The 20,592-nt window shown below is 36.7% G+C and overlaps 4 protein-coding genes across 17 annotated transcripts in view; 1 reads left to right on the top strand and 3 right to left on the bottom strand.

Annotated features, from left to right (window-relative positions):
- LOC127858367 (probable methyltransferase-like protein 24) overlaps positions 1 to 6,015 on the bottom strand; it is a 264,328-nt gene extending 258,313 nt beyond the window's left edge. For both annotated transcript variants that reach the window (XR_008038864.1, XM_052395437.1), the window contains exons 1-5: positions 5,826 to 6,015; positions 4,144 to 4,289; positions 1,467 to 1,595; positions 1,147 to 1,221; positions 530 to 668 (exon numbers count right to left, since the gene is read on the bottom strand). Coding sequence is in view for 1 of the 2 variants with exons in the window: in XM_052395437.1 (XP_052251397.1) it covers positions 530 to 668; positions 1,147 to 1,221; positions 1,467 to 1,595; positions 4,144 to 4,289; positions 5,826 to 5,978 (642 nt within the window). In the remaining variant the exon portion in view is untranslated. The remainder of the gene's footprint in view (positions 1 to 529; positions 669 to 1,146; positions 1,222 to 1,466; positions 1,596 to 4,143; positions 4,290 to 5,825) is intronic.
- The window catches only part of LOC127858369 (uncharacterized), a 275,468-nt gene that overhangs the window by 213,676 nt on the left and 41,200 nt on the right, over positions 1 to 20,592 (bottom strand). The gene's annotated exons all lie outside the window — the stretch shown is intronic.
- Positions 1 to 20,592, top strand: part of LOC127858365 (zeta-crystallin-like) — a 274,122-nt gene that overhangs the window by 157,939 nt on the left and 95,591 nt on the right. The gene's annotated exons all lie outside the window — the stretch shown is intronic.
- On the bottom strand, positions 10,628 to 20,424 carry LOC127858364 (DBH-like monooxygenase protein 1). Its single transcript, XM_052395431.1, has 13 exons — positions 20,179 to 20,424; positions 19,187 to 19,281; positions 18,182 to 18,331; positions 17,595 to 17,771; positions 17,160 to 17,240; positions 16,417 to 16,593; positions 14,706 to 14,826; positions 14,251 to 14,399; positions 13,359 to 13,550; positions 12,306 to 12,365; positions 11,964 to 12,086; positions 11,528 to 11,641; positions 10,628 to 11,020 (listed from the first exon to the last, which is right to left on the bottom strand). The coding sequence occupies exons 1-13, from the start codon at positions 20,363 to 20,365 to the stop codon at positions 10,943 to 10,945; spliced, it is 1,704 nt and encodes a 567-aa protein (XP_052251391.1). The 5' UTR covers positions 20,366 to 20,424; the 3' UTR covers positions 10,628 to 10,942.

Here is a 20,592-nt window from a genome sequence, read left to right on the forward strand (position 1 = left end):
ATGAATAATGTTTTTTTGAAAGCACATTTTAATATTGATGGCATTTTTATATAAATAATTGCAATTCTGAAATTCCCATTATAAGTAAGACAAAATTAACTCAAACTGTGTTTAATGATGACAAAAAACTGTAGACGACTTTTTATAATTTAATCTTGATTCGCTAATTCCTCCGACCGAAGTACCATTTTTACCTGTGCAACAATAACTATTTTGAAACACTTGCATCTTAAATAAACGTTACAAAGAAATAATCATTTGACATACCCCGTACATGTAAAAAACATATCAAACAGTTAAAAAATCAGTTCGTGGCCCATTCTAATTTGCGCGTAATATATTGCATACAAACAGTTGCGAAACATACGTTTAAGGTCAACCAAATTTGCATGTAAGCATAGTAAACAACCACCAAAGACACATACATTTGAATGACCAAGTTATCTCCTTATGGTTGCAATTGTAAAAAGAACAACTAGGTCCTTAAGCTATATGTGCTAGCAGAGTAAATTATCACTAATGCGCTTACATTGGAATGCCCAAGTTCTTTCCTAATGGTTGCAAGCGTTTTGATGACCCAGCCATTGTTAGTTACCGTATCCTCGCCACCAAGGCCCCAGTTGTAGAACCAGATGTGTTCAGATACTCGCTTGGATTCCATTTTCATGCTGCAGAAAATACATAAACCTTGATAAGTTTCGATAAAAACATCTGAATTGGTTTAAACAATATATAATTATGACCGCATACATGCGTCAACGCCATTTTGTTCGTATCCACGGAACGCCGCCATTGTTTGTGTTACCTAACCCAATTTCCGGCGAACCATTTGGCGGGCATCAGACCAGTTTGTCAACGTTAATTGTCTCTATCTTGTTCGTTGCTTTTATAAACAAAGGCGTCAACTTAAAGATATCAATTAAACGGCTGCAGGAATGCATTTTATAGTTATATTGTGATATCGAAACGTGTAAAGACAATCAATATCGTATTAGCAAAGTGGAAACGTAAGGGATAAGGATAAATAGTCAAATAAAACAAGCGGGAATCGTTTGGAGCCTATTTTGGTGATGACTCTTATTTGAATTTATGTTTAAGTCGGCTTGGTAATGAGCTCTGATGTTTGAGATCAATGTGAGTGTGTACCTAGGATCAAACGCGTACACCTGGCATCCAAATAGCTTCACCACTGCCAAATCGAACTCTAATCTATAGTCTATCCTGAAACACAAATAATGGCAAATGTATGCTCAACCATAAAAATAAAAGTAATCCTTTTATTGAACAAATGTACACATTATTGCTTCGTCTTCTTCGATTATGAAATGAGTATGCGCTGTTTGTGTTGAATTACTAACCACTGGTGTAGATATTTTTTTCATGAACAATAATAATACAATCATGTTCAATATATACTCGTACAAAATTGGATGAATATTTAGGAATCACATTTTGCATGTACGCACCCAAAGGAATATACAATACACGGTGGAGATGGTCGATAGGGCTTATCAGTGCAGATTTCCTTTCCCCCGTCCTTCACAGTACCAACACGATATACATTCCTGCACAACGTCTGGATACGGTTGATGTATCTAGAAATGAATCGGACAGTAGAAGCGTAGATGTACAATATGTTTATTTTCAACTTTCAATAAATATATTTTAACAACGTGGTATCGGTCCTGTTTACATGTACCTGTAGTAAAAGGTTAAACGTGAACAATAGTAATATTAGATATTTATATATTTCAAATAAGTGATAGCATTTCTAACCCAAGAGTATGTCTAATATATTTCAAACTTCAAGCTCAGTTTGACAACAGTAATAGTGTTATCGCCGTCCTTAAACGGAAGGACACTTTTTGCGTTGTCCGTCCGTCAATACGCCTTTCTTTCCTTCCGTCCATGCTTTAGTCTATCCGTCCGTTCAGAACATATGCATGTCTTATAACATCTTGGCCCGATTTGATTGAAACTTGGTATGAGTGTATGTATGCACAGTGGGTGATGCTCGTCAAATTCCGTTGCAATCCATTTGGAATAACGGAGTCATTGCCCTTTTTGACTTGAAAATAGGCACACCTTTATGTCTGGAGCCACTTGGAACTGCTTGGGAAGATTTTGTTAAGCGGAAGGATACTTTTTGTGTTGTCCGTACGTCCATCCGCCCTTCTTTCATTCCGTCCATCCTTCAGTCTTTCCGTCCGTCCGGAACACATGCATAGAACATCTTGGCTTGATTTCATTGAAACTTGGAATGAGTGTATGTATGCACAGTGGGTGATGCTTGTCAAATGCCGTTGCAGTCCACTTGCAATAACGGAGTCATTACCCTTTTTGACTTGAAAATAGGCACACGTTTATGTCGGGAGCCACTTGGAACTCCTTGGGAAGATTTTGTTTACACTTGGCATGAGTGTACATTTTAACCCATTTATGCACAGCGTCTTGAAAAAAGGCCTTGGCAAACAGCGTAGATCCAGATGAGACGCCGCATGATGCGGCGTTTGATCTGGGTCTGCGCTGTTTGCTTGAAAAAAAATATGTAAGAAATATTCTAAATATACAAATAAATATAACAGACATCCCTAATTTTGGAAATAATTGATCCAATTAAGAAGGATGGGAGAGTCCACAAAGCATAAATGGGTTTAAAAAAAACGTCGGTGGTGCACACCAATGGACCCAGCTTCAAATATAACGTAGATGAACAAGATAAATATTCAGGTCATGTTTTATGAAACATTATGCAACAACTGTGCCGTTTATAGTGTCAGCGACTTAAAGCTTTGCGGAAAGCGCTCGACGCATAATGATGGACGACGGACGACGGACGGAGACTGATTATACTTTGGGCATTTCGTGTTCAGGCGAGCAAAAAGCGCAATAGTGTACGTGTTAGATAATATACTCAACCCAGTGTGGACATTTGGTCGAGAGTGTATGTCTGTTTAATTTGTATCTAAGTAATTATGGTGTATGTTGTTGCGCAATAACGTAAACTTGGTGCCCTTTATATACAACTAATGCGTTTATTTTAAATTTAATTAAACCATACATATATATGGCCAAATCCCTTTACAATGTAATCATTAGAAACAAATATTATTCATATTTTTTTCAGTTCTCATAGTGGCTGTATCATTTAGATTTGTAACACATGGTACACATCTTCGACATGCACTGATAATAAATTATCAATTGTCCTGTAAAATTAAATTGTTCCAAGTTTGACATCAGTTCATACTCATTTCAGGTATGTAAATAGCGGGATTTAAAATATATAAAAAAAAAACATTCAAAATATTTATTAATGTCGATACTTAATAATTACTGATTATTTGCAGTACGGTAAACACATTGTTTACATGTAGCTACATGGAAGAAAATAATAAACCAAAATCAACCGGGTTTATTATTGAAATGTGTGCATTGTCTGCTTACAATTGTCGGAGTTTTATACTATGAAGGTCACTTGACTAGGTGAGTGAAGCAATAGGTAAATTAGCGAGTGGTAAATTATAGACGAAATACACTCGCTTAATCTAGGCCTTTACACTGATAAAAGATAATCGCAATATCCCAACAAACATATACGCATTTCTCAATTAATTCTTAAAAGGTCCGCTCATTCGTGTGCATTGGTCATGTTGTTACATACGACTTCCCGCCGACAATTGATATCAACAGTTCTTTTCATCAAGCATAAATTTAAGTCAGTCACTCGCAAAAAGTCCAATGTATAATACCATGCAGGTCGAACGTCTAAGCTTGACGAACTTCTAATATAAAAAACGGTCATAATATTAAGTACATAATTGAAGTACATATTAAGATGAAATACTATCGTGTGTGTTGAAATATGATGCTCGATCTGGGAAAACAGGGTTCAATCTATGTGCGTAAAATGCCGTCCAAGTTAAGCCTGTGCAGTCCGCGCTGGATATTAAGGATCGACACTTTCCGATTAGTCTGGATTTTTGTTTAGAAGAGACGATCTTAAAATTCCTTCCTTAACAGCAGAAAGTGTCGACCTGGATACGCCTACGCGGTCTGAACGAACTAATCTGATGAGACACTTAACGCACGTGCATTAGGCCCCGTTTTCCCGAAGCGAGACTTTTTTACGTTTAAACTAACTTCCAAAAGACGCCGAGCAATTGCACTCGCGTCATTTGCTTAAGCGTAGCATCGTCCGGTAAAACGTAATCCCCAGCCTCATAGGTGACAACGTCGTCTTCGAAGACATTAACATTCTCGCTTTCTTCCGCTGACATTTCGGGAACCTGAAGGATAAATCAAGTCCAAAACCTACGTTCATACTTCTTAATGTAACAACTGCTGTGTACATGTATCTATATACATGCCTTACAGTTACAATCTTGTAAATAACACGGAGAATTAGGAAACATAATACGTGTATTGTATTAGAAAATGTAATCCTAAAGAGATGAACAATTAGCCTAGACAGGTGTTTTGCGCGTGGCAAAGTCACTAAAACACTATCAGTATGTCGTTAAACAAAAACAATCATCACCTTGACAAATATAACTCTGATATAATGCCCATAGATATTATATCAGAATCCACCCGGTTTAAACTTGACTTCCAGCTCGATGATCGATATTTCATACGGTTTTTTGTATGCCCGAGTTTCCATGTTTTACCCGATTTACGACAGTTTTTTAGAAAGGCAATTTATAGCGTTTGTTGTATAAATACATATATTACGTACATTGTGCATCTGTGTAAAGCGGCCGCGAAGCAGTCTTTTTGGTGTTCAAAAAGTGAACATTTAAAACGATTTGCGTTTTCCCTCCAAGTTCTGGAGTAATAGCGCTAAGTGTGTGTGTATTGTCTGGGTGAAGAATCTTATTGTGGTAACCGCCTTTGATTTAATAATATATTCGATCGTTTACCATGATTCGGCATTGTAAGTCTTTTCAATTGCAAGTTTTACTTTGAGAAAAATTAAACGACATAGGGGAAACACGTCTACAGATCGAGCAATATCATGGCTTAAATATATGCGATTAAAATAAACATAAGCCGTGTACACCTTTGCAGTTAATCAAGCTCAGTCGGAGCTATATTCAGACTATTTTTAAAGAAGAATACGACGCTTCTACATACCACCGCGCACAAAAGGCCAGAGTAAATGAATACCACCGCGCACAAAAGGCCAGGGTAAATGAATACCACCGCGCACAAAAGGCCAGGGTAAATGAATAGCGATTCACTGAACCGACTCACTACAATAAACGTAATGTTTGAAGACATAGATTGCTATTTGATAGTAGCTGTACGACAATGGTGCACGCTTTTGAAGTCGCTTTATAACAGTGTGTCCGGTGAATTCATGTTCTATACGTTGAAATGACTGAGATTCAAATGTGAAACACAAATCGACTGTTAGTAATCACAGATCATGCGTAAAATTAATCTATACGGCAATTTGAATTCAGCTTTCAAATCATACACATTAATGTGTACGATATGGTGGTAGATTTTGTTAAATGAAATGCAACATTTGATTGGACTTTCCATATAAGAGTGTTGTAAATACAAATCATTAAAATAGAGTTAATTCGAATAATCTACAGCTAGATCTTTTTGAAAAGGTATTCCCTAAGAAATTCATTTTTGACGCAATGTTTAAAATTCCGCATTGTCCTCAGTAGCAATTTATCAATGCATGATTCATAAATCTTAAACAGTGTGATGTGTTTTTGTATAACCTGTTGTGACCAGCCGTTCTTTTGAATACGTGAAATCAGTTGTTATCACACGGTATATACACAAAAGCAAATTGTACATCTTACCTGATAGCTCCTTTTTTCGTTATAAATTGTAACCAGTATGCACATTATTAATCCGAATAATATTGTAGCACAGATGATCTTGTGCTTTCTTGTTAAGTTCATTTTCCTGATGCGAGTGATAGAAGCATTTGTCAAATGTTTAAACGTGCGCATTGTGAGCCTATGTTTAGAAGTAATGGTCGCCGAATTCTTCCCGATATGCGTTCTGCGGTAGCCGGTTTACCTTAATATTGATCGAAGGCTACAGTACACGTCAATTTAAAAGAAGTGCGTATTAATAAAGAGTTACTTTTCTTGTATCGTTTAAAAGCCATTTAGCATTTGCATCTTTGTCTGTTGTTGATATTTCCTGTATCCTATTTGACTACAAAATGTTGGTACATTTCACTGGAGAATGCTCTGAAAGATGCGCGTTCATGATGCGTTGTTGTTTTGAAATATCACTGCAGAAACTACTTAAAAAAGCAGGTAAGTTTAACAGATAATCAATATGAAGCTGTTTTCGTTTATTAATTGCATTACTTCAAGCTGGAAGACATCGTTATTAATATCATACCTTATTTGTTCTCTACGCTTTTGAACCACATGTGGTTAGCGTGTGACTATGCTTTTAATAAGTGAAAACATCATTTTGAATGATACATAATCCAATTATAACGAAAAAGCAACGTTTCTGAAAAATAAATTTTGCACTATCAAATATTTATATATATTTTGATAGTGATTTTTTTCTCAAAGAAAAGTATATTTTTAGTCATAATTTGATTATTTATCATTGAAAATGATGTTTTCACTATTTAATATCATAGCCACACGCTAACCACCTGTGTTTTGAACGTTAAACTTTATTTGTGTGTTAATATCAGTAAAACAGAATACTGACATACGGACACCCACCTTTGCCTCTCGTTGCACATTCGATCGTTTGGTAAGAAACCCATTACACATGTCACACATTAACAATGGATAACAAGACTCAATGAGCTGTTGTTAACCCTTTGCATGCTGGGAAATTTGTCGTCTGCTAAATTGTCGTCTGCTGAATTTCTAAAATTAGTATTTTCTTCGATTGTTTTCCAAGAATACTATCATAATTGCAAATAGTTTGGATCCTGATGAGACGCCACGTTCTATGGCGTCTCATCTGAATCAAAACTGTTTGCAAAGGTCTTCAAAATTCGGTTCCAGCACTGAAAGAGTTAATCTCCTCGTTTAATGTTTTACAGTCGAATTCCAGCTCCCGCTGCCTAACGAATCCAATTATAATCAAAGCGCTGATGGCATTAAATTTGTTCGTTATTGAACGTATTTTATAAGACTAAGGTTAATTCTTTCTCGTCGTGTGTATTTATTCCGATTTGAATTTGTAATCCTAAAATACTTAATGTACTGAATTGCACGTCTGTATTTAGTTACAGCAACAGGTCTGGTGCAACACGTACGCTTTTCATGCATGGAACTTGACAGCCGACAGCAACAATTTCGAATTAAAAAAATACACGTTTTTTAGATGCGAACGAAGGAATTTTAATCAGCAAATATTAACAAATGGCTTTACAAAATGAAATATACATGTACTGAAATAAATTGCTACCGCGTAGATTCTTTAAAGGTTGTCGATTTAACAACTCGCCGTAAGGATTCGATTGCTCATAATTTGCTTTTAGCTTTTCATAAGTAACTATTGTTTATAGTTAAAAGGTGTGAGGATGATGCCCGTCATTGTCTTTAATGGGTTAAAAGGTGTAAGGATGATGCCCGCCATGGTAAAACTGTAATGATGTGTTCAACAATAGGCGGTGAAAGCTTACTTCATTGACCGACGTCAATAAAAAAAAGAATAGCCGCCAGTTAAAACCGTCCTCATAAGCATTATCGGAACCGATTGGACGGTGCAAAATACAGTATGGCAACTTGAAAGTAATTTGCGAATTACTCGTGACGCATCTTTGTCAGCACACATGACTGTGATGTGGCTGAGCAAATTTACATCGGCTTCCTGGGTATTCGCCAACGAAATATTTGTTATCCTAATAGACCATTGCACGGTGGCAAATGAGACATTAATGTGCATTGGTAGACAATTTAACGACAACGCATGTCTGGTTGCCTTTAAAAGGACAAGGTTACTCTGCAAACGGAGTGCTGAAAATTAAAGAAAATCTTCTTCCCGCTCCTCGCGAGCTGCGCTACTTGTATGGTCTCTCTAGACGCAACAAGCCGTCGACCTCAAGCCCAGAACGGTTTCCAAAGCACGTTTAGCGTACTGGGTACCGCCGTCCTTCGACACTTTTATTATCTTCATAGGGCCAACCTCACGAAATCCTGGCCTGTATCTGTGCCTTAGGTCTGCCACGCCCGTCCTCTATGCTGCCACCTCCGCTGCGCCTGTCCCTCTTCCAACGATGTAGTGAAACCACTATATACATACAGTAAAGTACCATTCCGCTTAGCAATCCTTCCAAGTTCTGGGAGTCAGCGAAGTCAGCAGGAGAGGACATCCGGGTCGAGGGTTCACGGTACTCGCTCATTAATAGAGCCGCCCGAGGAAGATTACATAATCGACCCACTTTAGGCAATGTTAAAAAACCAATATCCACCTACGGACAATTACCATTCCGCTTGGCGCTTCTTCGGATTATTAAAAAAAAATCTGCGAGTGATTGTCGCCCCGATAACGACGTGCACGATCTAGCTTCCGAATATATGGTATTCAAATATTTGATTAGCATGCAGTTTTCTTTCGACATGCAGTTTTCTTTCGACACATTCAGATCATAATTTTCTAGCCGCGTCATTCGAAAATGAGTTTTATGGCGCTTTGAATAGCGTAGCCAAAACCCTGTCTGCGCAGTCGCGCAGTCTAGTCAGTAGCAGCGCTGTCCGCTATAAATCACGCAAGGTTTCCTGGTATCATAAGGTATTTTTTGACCTACTGCGAGATTCACAGACTGGTCCATAGCAACGATAACATGTTTCTTATAAATGGAACATCTTAGCGCAATACTTTATGAGGGAAAATTTAAGCAAACATGTTTAATTTATTGCAAACTGGCAAAGTTCAGTAGCGTTTAAGTCTTTCAAGAACGATTTCCATACCAACTAAAGAGAACGGCAAACATTTGTCGTGAGATAATGAAACGATTTCCGTCTTATCCTGACACTATATTTATCCGGAAGTTTGTGTTTCCTCATCTTGAAAGCAATACTGTGTTATCAACGTTTATCGATAGTCCATTGCGTGTGCCCCGGACGATTAAGTACCGAGTCAAAATGGAAAGTATTATTTAAACATATATCACAGATACAATAATATCGAAAACGATCAACCCAAACAGTTATGTTGTTTTCTGCTGAGCTTTAGCGAAAATTGATACATTATTTCCGATTGTCATGAATTTTCACAATGAACTGCGATTAACTTATCGTTATGAAACAATAATGAAAATGCAATTCATATGAATATTTAGGTTAAACGTTTTTTCATGGCCCCGAAGGTGGAAATATAGTGATCGCACTGTCCGTCTGTCCGTCTGTCCGTCACACTTTTGCGTTAAAGTTTCGAAACATGCTCATAACTTCAATGCCGCTTCAGATGTAACCTTCATATTTGGTATGCATGTGTATATGGACAAGGCCTTTCCAAACGCACACAAATTTTGACCACTTTGACATTGACCTTGATCTTAGGGTCCGCGTTTAGGTTTCGAAATCTGCTTTTAGGTTTCGAAAAAGCGTTTTTCGGGGGCATATGTCTTCCGATGAGACAGTTCTTGTTTTTAATATTTTCTTTGCTTCATTGTCCCGTTTTTCTTCCGTTTATCTGATAAAGAATCGGTTGTTTTTAAGGTTGGTAACTAATAGCCTAATCTGCACACCTGTTTTTGTAAATTTCAACGTTTATATAAAAATCCCTGTTGCAGATTTATCAGCCATAACAGAACCCCCAACCCGCTGTACTACCAGAAATCCGTCAAGCGCTATCAACGAGGTTACGCGAAAGACGTATGAAAATGTATTGCAATCTCGACGTCTCATTGTTGATCAGCGATCGTTTTATTTTCCCTGATCTATTAATAGCCTCAGATTTGGAATGAACTGTTCTGCGCAAAAATACCACTCGAATTACGCAGAACGTAGTGGACTATTTTAATACTTCACAAACTTACTCTTCCGCGACACGCATAGAAACACACTTGTTACAATTTTTATATATGGATCCTTTCATAATTAGTTCATGTAACACGATAATCGTATTTTGTGTCAATTTGTAAATGATTGTAATTCAAGAGCAGAAACAGCGCCGCGAATTCTTTCTCGGCGCAGATGCGGCAGTTATCAGGTCTTGGGTCATTAGCAACACTGGCTTGCAAAATCTGATCTTAACCTTAGTTGTCCGCAAGCGAGCAACTAAAAATCGCAATCCTGAGGACCAATCATGTGTTCAACTTAAATGGTAAAGACTTATAAGGGATTTGTCGGTTCAATCTAAAATTAGTTGGTAATGTTTTTGATGTTTTTATTACAAGATTAGACAATTTTGACATTTTTGTTAAGGTTTATTCTTATTAAAGTGAGACCCGTAAGAACTTGTTACTGCTTGTTTACAAAGGAAACTCAAAATTGTGAGATCATGTCAAAACATGTTTACATCATAACTCACCTATATATATAAATGTGCAATTGAATATGACGGTACTATCACGCTAAAAATAAAAAGGAGCATTTTGTATCTCGTTAAATCTGTGTTACTAGAAAACATCTAGCGTTAAAAATTTGGCGTTTGCTATAATGAACACTGGTTTTTCATGCATTAACTTTATTTTTCGAAACCGTTTACGAAATATTTGTTGATTTGAGTGTTGAGTTTGGGCTTTACCTTGCAAATTAATTGACAATTTATGAAAATATTATACACAATCATTACACGATACAAATATTTAACAATAGTTATACAATTTTAACAATTATCAACGTTCCATTTATTTATTGTGTTTTATTGTAGATTTTAAAGTGCTAAGCAATTATGTTTATTAACTACATGTATTTTTAAATCTGAATCGGTGGTTTTTTACGGACACGTGATTAGCGATTGTCCAATCAGAATCAATGGTTGGTTACGGGCACTTGCTGGGCTCAATGAAATCATGCGGCGGTAGATTGCCAGTGAACAGGTAGTTAAAGTCGTCAGGAACCTAGAACAAATGAACTCACGTAATTATTTTATATACGAAACTGAACTGATATCAACATAATATGTGAATGCAAAATATTATACAACCTGTATTGTTTTGACAAATCTCCCCGATCAAACCGGCTTACTTTATTGAAAGTCATTCTTCTATTTCAATTACAATTATTGTACTTATGAAATATATTGTATGACGTGGTTTGGCTTAAGATGAGCCTAATGCCAGCTTTAGCACTAAACATTACTAAGCCTTATTGAAATTTTTTTAGAACGGAACAATCAACGTTGCTGAAAATAGAGCACACATATTTTATTGGTTCCTAATCGCATTAGAAAAGAAAAACTGATATATATATATATATATATATATATATATATATATATATATATATATATATATATATATATATATATATATATATGTGTATATACAATCACGCGTTGAACGCCTACTATAACTCCAACCTTCACTTAACAGAAAGTGTGATTAAATTCTTAATAGACTGGTTACCTTCAAACTGTCTCCACTGCACCATGCATATCCGGGACCGGTGTTTTGCTGCTGAGTGAACCAGTCTACTACGGTCTTATTTGTCCAGTCCGCATTTTGAATCATCTGCCATGTCTACAGGGTGGGTGGGGGAAAAAGAGGGTTAATGAATGATGCGGAATTTGTGTGGAATTCTAGAATTTTGTCTCATTCTGCAACATTGACCTCATTTCAAAATGTATGTCCGTAGACTAATAGCGCGATCAATGGTAAGTTAAATGTTAAGCACTTTTAATTAATATTGAAGGGTCATAATCTATAAATATAACATTTAAACTGGCTTTGAATGCCATTTAATATATATGTCTTTCGTCTATCTTATTTCATGTATATGACCAGGGTATTTTCACAAATATGGTTTATTTCAAAGGCGTCCTTTAAAATCATTAATGTTTACCCTCGTTTCTGCATCGTCACCGTATATACCATAGTTCGGCATCGACATACAGTTGGCCATTGGTATCCTTGGATAGTAGTAGGCAAACGACATGCACATCTCCTGTGTAGTTGCCACACCACCCTGTCATAAAACAAACGCGTTAATTTAAGTCTGGGTTTTCAAAAGATTAATTTTGTTAATCGTACTTTCTACAGAAATGTTAACTTGCCAACGTTAAACGACTCGCTCGTTGTTTAATTTATACGCATCAACATAATCGTTGTATTTTGGCCGGAAAACATCAAGATATCCAAAAGTACTTATCAAGAAGGATAAAATACTAATCTGTGTTTTTTTTACCAAAACTGGCTGTGTTTTTCCGACGGTGTTATAGTGACAATCTACTCTGAAGCTGTCACCCTGGAAAAAATACACGCAGATATAAGTTTGACAAAGCAATTAAATTTATTGAAATGCATTATTCGTTTTCAAACAATGCATGAAATTATATATTATGTGTGGACTCCTTGTATTGCAACAGTGCGTCGATGCTCAATAGGAGCCAAACACTTATTTAAAAGTAGAAGAGGAAGAAGAAGAAGAAGAAGAAGAAGAAGAAGAAGAAGAAGAAGAAGAAGAAGAAGAAGAAGAAGAAGAAGAAGAAGGAAGACTTGATCTGATATTTAATACGTTTGGAATAACGAAATGAACCTTTTGTAACTCTTGATGGCATAAATATGTTAAGCATAAAATAGGTTAAGTAAAACATACATTTAGCATGATATATGCTTAGCATTAAATGTGTTGATCATAAAAATTTGTTTAGAAAAGGGCAGCTGATTTCCTGAACAATAGTTCATCCTATTGTAGCTTATGCGCACTTTTAAATGCTTAGAAACTACGAACTGCTTTGAAAATAATCTTTACTTGGTATGTTGCTAGTAAAACATGGTTATGAAAATAAACTTTGTTTCGTATTTACTTTTTTGTACCCAGGAACTCAGTCTAAACTATTAAGAAACGGTTGCCGCTTGCCGCATAGGATGAACACACGTGAATCACATCTAAGTTAATGCATTTATGCCTAGCGTCTAGAAAAAAGGCCTTGACAAACAGCGAAGACCCAGATGAGACGCCGCATGATGCGGCGTTTCATCAGGGTCTTCGATGTTTGCTTAAAGGAATTCTTTTAGAAATATTCTAAATATAGAAATAAATATACTAGACATCACTTATGTTAGAAATAAATTGATCCAAGTTAGAAGGATGGGAGAGTCCACTAGGGATAAATGGGTTAATTCACATCACATGAGCATCCTGGGGAAAAATGAATTCCGTGAACTTTCTATTTACATTTTTTGTTAACATAAACTTAGCTAAAAGCCGTTACAAATAAAAACTATGATTAAATACTGGATGAACGGCGATCTCTTCCGGTAATTTTCGAAAGTCCTGAAAGTTGAAATCGTAATTCGGATCGGTGATAATCAGCGGAAGCTCGCGCCCGTCCCGGAAGTGACGTGTGGTGATGCGGACACCGGCGACATGCGAGTGCTGAAGGACCCCAAAGATCTTGAACTCCGTAATGTTAGCTTGTGCCATGCTCTGAAAAACGGGTGAAGAACACTACTTAGGGACTAATTAGTTTGTATGAGTTTGTATTGTGTCTTGTCATTTATTTTGTAACAAGATAAAAGCCTTAGCAAGTCGGTGTATTAACCTGCCATTCTTGGCAACCTTAGCTGATAACAACCACCATATGGCTCCGAATACAGCACGATATAATCCCTGCCACCACATGAGGATTTTCGATTTAAAATCTATTAGTATTGTATTGTATATGATTGAAAGATAAGTTATGTTGTATCAAGCAGAAAAGGAACATCCAATTAAAGTAACGCATGAGAAAATCTTCAAGACCCGAAATTATTGCGGCCGTTAAACCGTATGGGAAGATACCAACTTCGAGGAGATTTAGCCGAGAGTAGTATTTAATAAAAGCATTGTTCACATACTTTTGTCAGAAATTGACAGCTGTCCTAGTTGAAACAAAGGTGCGTTGCCTAAAACAACTTATAATTGAAGTAGATATTACTTAAATCTAAAATAAAACACAATCTGCAGCTTCGAGTAAAATGAATACGTGTATGTACGATAAAATGCATCTAGTTTATTACGCTGACCGTCTTGTGTGAGTTAACTTTGATATCTAACATAACAAAAACTCTGTCTTTTTGACTACATGCATTCTGTTCTTTCAATTCAATATTTTTGTAAAAAAAATAAATAAACACCACAAGCTGACCAGTCGGGTGCAGGTGTCTCGACAATGGCCTCTGGAAATAAAGTTGCTCTGGCCCGGAGGGATGACCTGTCTGTAGTTGAACGAAATTCCCATTTGTAACATTCCCGCATCTATGGGCCGCAGCTCCGATGTCAGAGTAATGCGTATGCCTTGTCAGATTAATTGAACGTTCGGTTAAAGAATCAACATTTTATTTATTTTTTTAATTGGTATTTTATACATTGAAATATTATGCAGGAAAAAAACTTGTTCTCCGAGAAAATAATAATAATAAGATGATGATAATGATGATAATGATGATGATGAAGATGATGATGAGGAGGAGGAGGAGGACGATGATGACGATGATGAAGATGACTAGAGAGTGTTTTTGAACAAATCCACCTAATTTTTTCGTAGATATTGAATTGATGACTTGATTGCGTTTTTTTACCATATAATGATTATTATGGTACCTGAGTTATCAAGGATATCCGCTCTTCCATCGGGGTTGTCATAATGGGTCTCCAAGTGGTAATAAACCGGATCTTCCGGTGCACCGACTGAGAATCCGACATTAGGCGGGAAGTAAAATGCCTGTTTATGGAACATACATCTGTGTTGACGTAAACTTTATCAAGCGCTGTATCAAATAATTATATCATTCATTTGTAGCTGACCTTGGAATTTGAAGACAAACTCAAAATAGCAATTTGTGTCAATTCGGGTTGTATCTGAAGTTACTATAATTGCTGCAAAAGGAATTTTAAACTTATAAAAAAGACATCAGAAATCCCAGACCTATTTTGACATATACGGGCTAATTGAGATGATTAAAGTATTAAGACAGCTTATACGAAATTCGACGGCAGCAATGCGGGTCATGCAGTTGGTTTGCTCGTTTACAATTAGATAAATAAAATATTCGATCGCACTTCGAGCACATAAACCGAGTTCTAGACATCTTAGGCTATTTTATTGTTTCCCATAAATACGAGCTACTTTTGAAGTTGCTAATATAAATACAAAAGGGATCGTTTGGTGTTTACTTCTTAATTCTGTTTTCGGCTTTGAAAATGGTGTACATATTTGTTCTTGTAATATGCAACCAGCTGAATCCCTTCTTTACGATCTTTTAAAAAGATATTTGTTTGATTTGGTGGAATATCGATTTTAAATCACGAGGTATCATAGAAAACGTTATTGACTCAAATGTCAGGGACAACACTTTCCGCTTTAATGATATATGTCGTTTTAAGAAAGTCTATTCTTAGCAAAAATCAAGTTTAGGCGGAAAGTGTCGTCCCTGATTAGCCTGTGCGGACTGCACAGGCTAGTATGGGTCGACACTTTACGCACATGCATTAAACCCCCTTTTCACAGACCATGGCTCATATGTTCATTTCACAGAGGATTAATGAAGTTCGAATCTTTATGAAAAATGTCTTCTTGCGAATAATTGTCTATTGCTAGTTTTATATCATATTTTGAAAGTTATTACCGTAATTGGGATATTGTATGCATATAGATAACATATAGTGAACCAATTGTTTATCCACATTTAATATATCAGGTGATCTTTTTGAGCAATGCAATAAAACATTTCTTATCATTAAATGTAACAATGCACCAAGTCGGAACTGTGTCATCAATACATTAAAACCAAAGATACAATATTCACGCATAACAAGCATAACAATAAACATAGAACTTATGGATTTTAGGAAATAAAGTTAACTAAATAAGAATTACCTAGACATGACCAGAACGACTTAGTGATATCGTTCGTCAAAAGTATCTCTGCGCAACATATTGTTACGTAGCCATCTTGAGTTAGCCGTCGTTACCAAAGAAGGTTTGATGCAAGGCATTTGCAATTTTATAATTAGCGAGAGCGAGTACCTGACATAGAAACTTTCGAGCCTCGCTCTGTGAAAAGGGGATTAGTGCATGTGCGTAAAGGGTCGAGCAAGATTAGCCTGTGGAGTCCGCACAAGCTAATCAGGGACGACTTCTTCCGGATCAACTGTTTATTGGCTGAAAAGATACTGTCTGAAAACGAAACATGTCATACAAGCGGCCAGTGTCGTCCCTGATTAGCCTGTATGGACTTCAGAGGCTTTTCTGGGACGACACTTTACACATATGCATTAAACCCAGTTTTCACAGAACGCGGTTCATAAATACCTCTCCGCCAATGGCCCAGCCCAATATGTAATCCGAGCATTCAGGAATGGTCTTGGATTGGAAACATACATCCGATTTGCCGTCTAACTGACTAACAGACTGCGGGTTAACCTTGCACCTCGACAACAGGATGTGGTGAACGTGTTTCTCGTTTCCTGGGGTGATAATGGCCTCGTACTGTAATGTTGACAATAGACGTATCTTCAATTGCGGTAGACATGGGAAACGCCCCCCAATGCCTAACTGCAAAAACCCGTCTGACCAATTGTATACACTTGATAGTACGTGTCAATGTAATGAAAATGATCGATATGGTATGTGACATGGAATTTGACATGGACCAGCTTTGTTTATATCGCCTGATTGGTTCGACATTACACACATTACATCATTCCGCGATACGTACATGTGCACAATTCACTTGCGTGTGCGGGAACAACTACAAAGCATTTGAATCCCAGTACTTACAAGTGATGTTTTGTTTGAGTCATTTCTCGATGAAGTTTATATGCATTCATGTGTGAGTAATATATGTGTTTGGTACACAGCGTAGGTTAGATTCCAGTTATCGTGTATCATCACTTGGACAAAATTATGGCACTTACGAACAAGTTTATTTTGAATTGACAGTTTTGGAAGATATTTACTGTTATCTTACCATAACTTGGTAATATTAGAGTTGTTAATGAATCGAAATACTTACTTCAAATTATTTATATTTATTAACAAAAAGTAGTTCCTACCTTAATAATGTGGTGTTTACCGAGAGGGGGCATGATAAATGCTCGGCAGTGGTAAGTAGTGGTGTCGTTGGGAACCATATACTGAAATTGAAATGTAAGGTCAAACAATCTTCGACATAAACAATGCATTTTACATAGTAATGGTTACGATGTACGGCAATATATAATATATCATGAACTATTTATTCTATAATAATTATACCATGTCTGATACGATTATTTGAGTTATCAATTCATGTATGTCTTTATACAATCATTTGTACCCCCCCCCCCCCTTCCCCTAAAAAAGTTAAAATAAATAAATAAATACAATCAATAAATAAATACACGACGAAATTAAAGTGAGTCTACCACAGCAGACCATTTTGATAAACGCGCTTATGCAGCAAACTCTTTTATACGTTAACACGTATTCATAGATTAACGTATCCTTACGTTCAGATTGAGAAAATCAAAGTGCTTAATCTTCGTCTCTCGGATATTTCCATCCCCTTTGTCTGGATTAAGCAGGAAGAGGCTCTTGGTGCCCCTTGTGGTCCCGTGGTACAAGATGCTGCGGTCGTTTTGCGGGTCTTCCGAGCCGAACGCGTAGATGACACGATTTGTGCCATTCTGAAATGAACGCGGACGGTGTCGATAAATATGTGGGAAAATCAAAACACTGAAAGCCTTAACAATGTGCTGCTGGTTTGAAAATTGACATATGACACAGTGATGGGTCACATGGGCCATCATGATTTTTTTTAACTGTTGAAAAGTCAAGGTGCCAAAAGCGTTTAAAGACGTGTTTTTGAGAAACGTAAACTAAAGGAAACTCAAAGTGGTACTGGGTTCTTTAGAAACTGTCGGTAGCGTAAATGCTGTGTCGTTGTTCGTGATATGTGGAATCTTTCAATAAAATGGTTAATTTGATCCCCGGAGTGTATTATATTGTCCCTACACCTAGCATTGTGGATTAGGGGCACTGAATAGTTATGCTGTTTTAATATAAAGTTGGCGAAACGCAAGTTTTCTGTAGTTACGTTTATGTCTATATCTTCAGCGTTGTCACACGTCTGTAGTTTCCGGACCATTTTCAGGACGGTACCAGAGCTCGTTTCCTCCGCGTACAAAAGGAACCAGTCCTGCGACGTATCTACGTCTGGCGTGCGATGCCCGGTCGTGTGACGGTCCTGACAAGAAAACAGTCCGAGTATTTCATAAGACTCTATACATAAACATATGTAGTTTGAATCTGCTTTTTCATTTTATTCATCGTTACGACATTTCGTAATTGATATCCTTAAATGTATATGTTTGAATTGTCAGATTGTATAAAATAATGTGTACTAAAAACTTATAAATGGGCCGTGCTCTGTGAAAAAAGGTCTAATCCATGTGCGTAAAGTGTTGTCTCATATTTGCCTCTGCAGCCCGCACAGGCTAATCAGGGAGGACAATTTCCGCTTAAATGATTGTGTTCGTTTAAAAAAAGTTTCTTCTTAGCAAAATTCAAGTTAAAGCGGAAAATGCCGTCCCTGATTAACCTGTGCGGACTGCACAGGCTAATCTGGGAGGATACTTTACGCGCATGCATTATACCCCCTTTTCACAGAGCGCGGCTCAAATACTGAAATGATCTAATTTTGGCTTCATCTAGGCTAACTGATATTTAAAAAAAATCTTTTTATTCTTACTATTGTTTTTAAGACGTGTTTTAGAATTGCATACACGGTATGTTATGATATTTTAGCATTACCGGCATAAACCTGTCATCAAATGCTTGTATCGAGCCACTTTAAGCTAATTGCTTCTGGATACTGTTATTACTTGACCGATAGGGTACGCCGCTAATCAGTTAGGTCCAAAACGCAAGTTCGAACAGCCATTGAAGGCAAATGTTTACATATGAACGTACGTTTTTTTATGTTTTTGTTTTGTACTGTCTTGATGTTAAACGTTGCGTAGTGTACTATGACTGCACGATTATTTCAAACTTGTAGCTAGCTTCGTGAAACAATTCAATTTTATTGCAAGTTTCAACATACCGAAAAGTGGGTCTGTCCCTGATCAGTTACCCATCCTACTGCAACATCGCCGGGGAACATGTTTCCGTTTCCGGAAAAGCCAAGACCAACCCATCCTGTAATACGATCACAAAATCTCGGGGTACAGAAAAAAACAACACACTTTGCAGGCAACATGTATGGGTGAGACTTAAATATTCAAGCGGGCTAAACATGTTGCATACCATAGTATTAAATCAAAAATTAATTTCCTGATTTGCCGATTTCGAAGGGCGGTTTACAGACGTATATGAATAATACTAAATTAATATTTAAATATCTGAGCTAATGAAAGACGAATTTTATCAACAACAACAGCATAAAAGAAGTGTAATCAATCAAGCATACCTAATAATATGTATGTTATGTGACGCATTTTGTTGAAAAGGTTATGTATGCAATATTATCATAGTATACACGTATTCAAAACAAAATTCTATTCAGACGCCTACCCTGCATAATAATTAAAGAAGATATCAATTCACAGGCTATATTTGATCTGTCCTTATATATTTTGTTTTGTAATTGCTCATGTGTTTGTCACAATATATTATTTGTAATCCCACATTATTCTACTCACCCACACATAATGAGTTTTGTAATGTCTTTCAATTTCATCAACTCGAACATTTTCATTCACTAGTAAATTACCATGCACTCGTACATTATCATTCTCTCGTAAAATTATATTTTACTCGAACATTTTCATTCACTTGTACATTATCATCAGTCGTACATTATCACTCACTTGTGAATTTTGTTATGCATTCGTACATTATCTCTCACTATCACATTATCATTCACTCGTTAATTATCACCCACACATGTGTAAGATAAAAATATTCGTAGGCCTAATGGTTATATTACATGGGAAACAGGATATGGCATGTGATAAAACAGAATATTAATGCTCATATAATACGTCACTTATACAAGACCGTAAAAACTTAATTTGACAAACCGTCATCACTAACCTTTCGTTTCCACATGCGCTTCAAACGTAATATGGGTGCTGTTGAAATTCCAGAATAGTGTGAACATCCCGCGTTCGTCCAGCTGAGCGACGTGATCAAAGGGTTCTGTGGTCTTCAGTCCAGGTTTCGTGATCCCGAAGGTCCCGGGAAACATCGCCCCAAGTAGAAATACGAGGCATTTGAGCATGATTGGCTTGTGATTTATGCGATGCCCTTGTGTTTGTCTAGTGGTAACTGATTCACAGTTTATATAGGATTCTCGTCATAGTCGGGAATTTATTAATAGATTTTCTTTATCTGTTTAAGGCCCGTTCTAGTGTTCCTAGATTGGTGAATATAGAGAATACTAGATGAGGTTTGAATACAGATAAGTCTATTTGACCAGGATTCGAAAACCTAAACAACGAGTCTTGG

This window comes from Dreissena polymorpha, chromosome 14, assembly GCF_020536995.1.
Source record: "Dreissena polymorpha isolate Duluth1 chromosome 14, UMN_Dpol_1.0, whole genome shotgun sequence".
Lineage (NCBI taxonomy): Eukaryota > Metazoa > Mollusca > Bivalvia > Myida > Dreissenidae > Dreissena > Dreissena polymorpha.